General features: G+C 31.9%; 1 protein-coding gene across 1 annotated transcript; it reads right to left on the bottom strand.

Moving 5' to 3' along the window:
* Positions 1–1739: 1739 nt before the first annotated feature.
* Positions 1740–2888, bottom strand: LOC140144106 (uncharacterized). Its single transcript, XM_072165945.1, has one exon. It carries the CDS (start codon positions 2886–2888, stop codon positions 1740–1742), a length of 1149 nt encoding a protein of 382 aa, XP_072022046.1.
* Between the last annotated feature and the right edge of the window lie 3641 nt (positions 2889–6529).

Below are 6529 nucleotides of genomic sequence, written 5' to 3'. Positions count from 1 at the left end.
ACAAAACAACTGACAAAAATGTGAATGTTGTTTATTGCGCCAAAATGTAAAATCAACAGTGCATATTTTATTGCTACAAACATGACAAAAATCACTTCAACGTCTTCATAAGTCACTACTAATTTTGCTGATAATTAATTAATTATCAGTTGAATATCATAGAACGAAGATATGATGTCATCTATACATGCAAAGTAATTATGTAGGCTAATCATAAAGAGATTTCTTGACATATTCTGACAATACATAATCAAAATCTAACTGTAATGCAAAGCAGAAAATCCTTAATTACAAGCTAGCTATTTATAATTCATTTGATAACCCTTTGTATACAACCCACGCTGTTTTATATAATCCGATATTACCGAGTTGTTTTGAAGCACATAGCAGCCATACGTGGATATATAGTAAACACAATCACATTAGTGCAAGAAGGTCGCACCTGCAATAGCTGCCAGATGTCATACAATACATAATATTTATGGGAACAAATTTTTGCAAAATATTTTGCCAACACTTAAATATTACATTATGCAAGAATGTTTTATTTAAGTTTTTAAAAATGTTTTCTGAAATGCTTTATACCCTTATAGAGTACCGAAGTGATGACGTAACAGAAAACTGTTTTTGCATTTCAGCGTTTTGAATACCATGTATCGATGGAGCATGATGAAAAACATCCACAGTCCAAATTTGGTGGGAATCGGATCATGAGGGCCCCGAGATATGGCCGCATGAATACCTAATTAGCCCCATTGAAATCAGTGTAAATTGGTCTGATTCATAACTGTTTGGAACCAGGCCAATTTACACTGATTTCAATAGGAAATTAGGTATTCATGCGACTATATCTCGGGCCCTCATGATCTGATTCCCACACATTTGACTGTGGATGTTTTTCATCATGTTCTACTGAAATATGGTCATGAAAATGCTGAAATGCAAAAAAGCAAATTTTATGACGTCACAATTCGGTACTCTATAAAAAAAACCCCGATATTTAGGTCAGTAAAATGTTTTGTGTTTGCTGAGATGCCACTACTGCTGCTGCTGCTGCTGCTACTACTGATGATGATGATGATTGGGATGATGGAGATAAAGAAACAGGATAATAGGAAAGAAGAAAGATGACGGAGCAAGAGGAAAGAGGAAAGGGTAAAGAAAAAGGGAAACGAAGGAGGAGATGGAGATAGAGAACGACGCAGAAAGAAAGATCTTCAAGGACAAAAGCAACAATAACAGCAAGAACATGAAATGTAAACAGCTACCTTTGACTTTATTTATAAACATGTATTTATAAATAAGCACGTGACCCATGGGCATGACATAGCAAAACCAGCAAGCGTGACCAAATTCTCATGCCATTGAAGATAGGAACTCTATAGATAAATATCAAGTATCAATTGAATAGCAAACTTATTACATATGGGAGAATTCAAAATTTGCAATATGTTATCCAGAACAACATTTTGAAAGTATTTGCCGAAAGAAAACAAACAAACTTATCAATGGAAAAGTTTACAATATAATTACAAAGTTGAACAAAATAGGCAATTTTGCTGCACAGACTCGCGTTGTTTACCGCCTTTGCATTCAAATTTACAGGAAGACCACCACTATGTAGAAAGTCACTTCGAGACTTACTGTCTACAAGCTGTTATGGCAGCGCGGAGGTGGTCACGTGCGTATTTTTGAATACGTATTTATAAATATATTCGAAGCATACTGGTAAATCTGGCTTACCTGTATAATCGGTTTAAGAGATGGACCACTTGGATTGGGGTACTTCGTGATGATATATCGGTAAACCCTTCAATATCACTGAAGTATACTGTCACAGAGTCAAATAAATGGGCCTTCACAGCCTTCCCTGATTGTAATTGTTTCGCTACCCTCTTTGGTATCATCTGATACAACAATCTTAAAGTTGTCCTCTTTTCTTGAGCTAGTTCTGTTTTCTTCTCACCAAGATCTTTAGCGTAATATCCAACTGAAGATAATAATTTGTGCGAGTTCAAAGCTTGGAATATGCTTAAGACGAGACAACATATTAATGTTAACGCGCCTACTAAACTATACAGCGCGATCTGTTGATTTGAATATTGAATTATACCGCTCACATATTCGGTTAGTTGTTCACTAATATTATCACGTACGGATGATAAGATAGTAATTAGCACGGTACTGTTACTGAACCAATTTAACGATCTGGCTTCTATTTCGAGATTGTCGTAGCCTGCGCATGTGTCAATATTGGCGCCAATTTCAAATCGCATGCTGTCAACATCGCTTAGTACATTCCCTGCCAAGTATACCAGTTCATTATATCGTGCCTCTATGTCACCATCGTAGCTAAATGATTGTTGCAACATCATGTCTCCCTGAGTTTTAACAGTCTTGAACCACTGCACTATATCATCTTTCAACATACACTGCACATAGAACACACTCCCCAAAGCTCTTTCAATCCCATAGAAATCTGTCGCTAACAGAAGGCTTGATTTTGCAACAAGCTGGTACCATACACGAGATGTTAATTTGCGAGATTCAACAATATTAACTTCAATCAATTCAACATTGATGCTGGTATAAAACTTAATGTTAGTGTCGAAAGTTGTCCCTGGAGCGCGACGATCAACTTTTAGTCTATGGGTCCATACTTCCTCGTGTAGAGCTGCCTTACTCGTAAACGACCCTATCGACGAGACGTTTAGGTTAAGCGGCCAAAAATTAATGGCGCCAAAAGCGTCGTCAGTTTTTCTTCGTGCATTTTGTAACTCGGCAAAGACGTTTTGTTGTGATTTTTCGGAGCTCAAATATGCCGCGCTTAAACCCCTCTCAACCTGCAGCGAGACTACTAAATTACCAAATCTATCGTTTGAGTGCATAATCCATGTATTATTCCATGTATTCCCTTACATATATCTCTTAACATAATGGACACAAATCCTCTAATTCCCAAATGGATTTGAGCACAAAAAGCCGCGTGATATGCATCTAGACACACCGTACATCCATATTCGTATATACTGATCTTTTGTTGTGACATTGTTATCATTGATGGCTTTAACTCTCTCCGACACTGATAAATTACCAACACAACCGCCCTCTTTGCATTTTGTTAGGGTTTCAATGCAATAACGCGGGCATAAGCCCGTATATAGCAACAGCTAGGGGGTTGTTATCATTTGCCCAAAGAAAGGTTGATATTGTAATAATAGAATAAGCAAATAAACAAGGAAAGGTTGATATTGTATATAATTATATAATAGACAACCACACAAAGAAAGGTTGATATTGTAATAATAGAATAGACAACTACACAAAGAAAGGTTGATATTATAATTATATAATAGACAACTACACAAAGAAAGGTTGATATTGTAATAATAGAATAGACAACTATACAAAGAAAGGTTTATATTGTAGTTATAGAATAGACAACTACACAAAGAAAGGTTGATATTATAATTATAGAATAGACAACTATACAAAGAAAGGTTGATATTTTAATTATAGAATAGACAACTACACAAAGAAATGTTGATATTGTAATAATAGAATAGACAACTATACAAAGAAAGGTTGATATTGTAGTTATAGAATAGACAACCACACAAAGAAAGGTTGATATTGTAATTATAGAATAGACAACTTCACAAAGAAAGGCTGATATTATAATTATAGAATAGACAACTACACAAAGAAAGGTTGATATTATAATTATAGAATAGACAACTTCACAAAGAAAGGTTGATATTATAATTAGAGAATAGACAACTACACAAAGAAAGGTTGATATTATAATAATAGAATAGACAACTACACACAGAAAGGTTGATATTGTAATAATAGAATAGACAACTACACAAAGAAAGGTTGATATTGTAATAATAGAATAGACAACTACACAAAGAAAGGTTGATATTGTAATTATAGAATAGACAACTACACAAAGAAAGGCTGATATTGTAATAATAGAATAGACAACTACACAAAGAAAGGTTGATATTATAATAATAGAATAGACAACTACACACAGAAAGGTTGATATTGTAATAATAGAATAGACAACTACACAAATAAAGGTTGATATTATAATGATAGAATAGACAACTACACACAGAAAGGTTGATATTGTAATGATAGAATAGACAACTACACACATAAAGGTTGATATTATAATGATAGAATAGACAACTACACAAAGAAAGGTTGATATTATAATGATAGAATAGACAACTACACACAGAAAGGCTGATATTGTAATAATAGAATAGACAACTACACAAAGAAAGGTTGATATTATAATGATAGAATAGACAACTACACAAAGAAAGGTTGATATTATAATAATAGAATAGACAACTACACAAAGAAAGGTTGATATTGTAGTTATAGAATAGACAACTACACAAAGAAAGGTTGATATTGTAATTATAGAATAGACAACTACACAAAGAAAGGTTGATATTGTAATGATAGAATAGACAACTACACAAAGAAAGGTTGATATTATAATAATAGAATCGACAACTACACAAAGAAAGGTTGATATTGTAGTTATAGAATAGACAACTACACAAAGAAAGGTTGATATTGTAATTATAGAATAGACAACTACACAAAGAAAGGTTGATATTGTAATGATAGAATAGACAACTACACAAAGAAAGGCTGATATTGTAATAATAGAATAGACAACTACACAAAGAAAGGTTGATATTGTAATTATAGAATAGGCAACTACACAAAGAAAGGTTGATATTATAATGATAGAATAGACAACTACACACAGAAAGGTTGATATTGTAATAATAGAATAGACAACTACACACAGAAAGGTTGATATTATAATGATAGAATCGACAACTACACAAAGAAAGGTTGATATTATAATGATAGAATAGACAACTACACACAGAAAGGTTGATATTGTAATAATAGAATAGACAACTACACACAGAAAGGTTGATATTGTAATAATAGAATAGACAACTACGAAAGGTTGATATTGTAATTATAGAATAGACAACTACACAAAGAAAGGTTGATATTATAATTATAGAATAGACAACTACACAAGGAAAGGCTGATATTATAATTATAGAATAGACAACTACACAAAGAAAGGTTGATATTATAATTATAGAATAGACAACTACACAAAGAAAGGTTGATATTATAATGATAGAATAGACACCTACACAAGGAAATGATGATATTTTAATTGTAGAATATACAACTACACAAAGAAAGGTTGATATTATAATTATAGAATAGGCAACTACACAAGGAAATGATGATATTTTAATTGTAGAATATACAACTACACAAAGAAAGGTTGATATTGTAATTATAGAATAGACAACTACACAAAGAAAGGTTGATATTGTAATTATAGAATAGACAACTACACAAAGAAAGGTTGATATTATAATAATAGAATCGACAACTACACAAAGAAAGGTTGATATTGTAGTTATAGAATAGACAACTACACAAAGAAAGGTTGATATTGTAATTATAGAATAGACAACTACACAAAGAAAGGTTGATATTGTAATGATAGAATAGACAACTACACAAAGAAAGGTTGATATTATAATGATAGAATAGACAACTACACAAAGAAAGGCTGATATTGTAATAATAGAATAGACAACTATACAAAGAAAGGTTGACATTGTAATTGTAGAATAGACAACTACACAAAGAAAGGTTGATATTGTAATTATAGAATAGGCAACTACACACAGAAAGGTTGATATTGTAATTATAGAATAGACAACTACACACAGAAAGGTTGATATTGTAGTTATAGAATAGACAACTACACACAGAAAGGTTGATATTGTAATAATAGAATAGACAACTACACAAAGAAAGGTTGATATTATAATGATAGAATAGACACCTACACAAGGAAAGGACGATATTTTAATTGTAGAATATACAACTACACAAAGAAAGGTTGATATTATAATTATAGAATAGGCAACTACACAAAGAAAGGCTGATATTGTAATAATAGAATAGACAACTACACAAAGAAAGGTTGATATTATAATGATAGAATAGACAACTACACAAAGAAAGGTTGATATTGTAATGATAGAATAGACAACTACACAAAGAAAGGTTGATATTATAATGATAGAATAGACAACTACACAAAGAAAGGCTGATATTGTAATAATAGAATAGACAACTACACAAAGAAAGGTTGATATTGTAGTTATAGAATAGACAACTACACACAGAAAGGTTGATATTGTAATAATAGAATAGACAACTACACAAAGAAAGGTTGATATTATAATGATAGAATCGACAACTACACAAAGAAAGGTTGATATTGTAGTTATAGAATAGACAACTACACAAAGAAAGGTTGATATTGTAATTATAGAATAGACAACTATACACAGAAAGGTTGACATTGTAATTGTAGAATAGACAACTACACAAAGAAAGGTTGATATTGTAATTATAGAATAGACAACTACACACAGAAAGGTTGATATTG

Source organism: Amphiura filiformis, chromosome 2, assembly GCF_039555335.1.
Source record: "Amphiura filiformis chromosome 2, Afil_fr2py, whole genome shotgun sequence".
NCBI classification, from domain to species: Eukaryota; Metazoa; Echinodermata; class Ophiuroidea; order Amphilepidida; family Amphiuridae; genus Amphiura; species Amphiura filiformis.
This window is presented reverse-complemented; position numbering and strand designations above follow the sequence as displayed.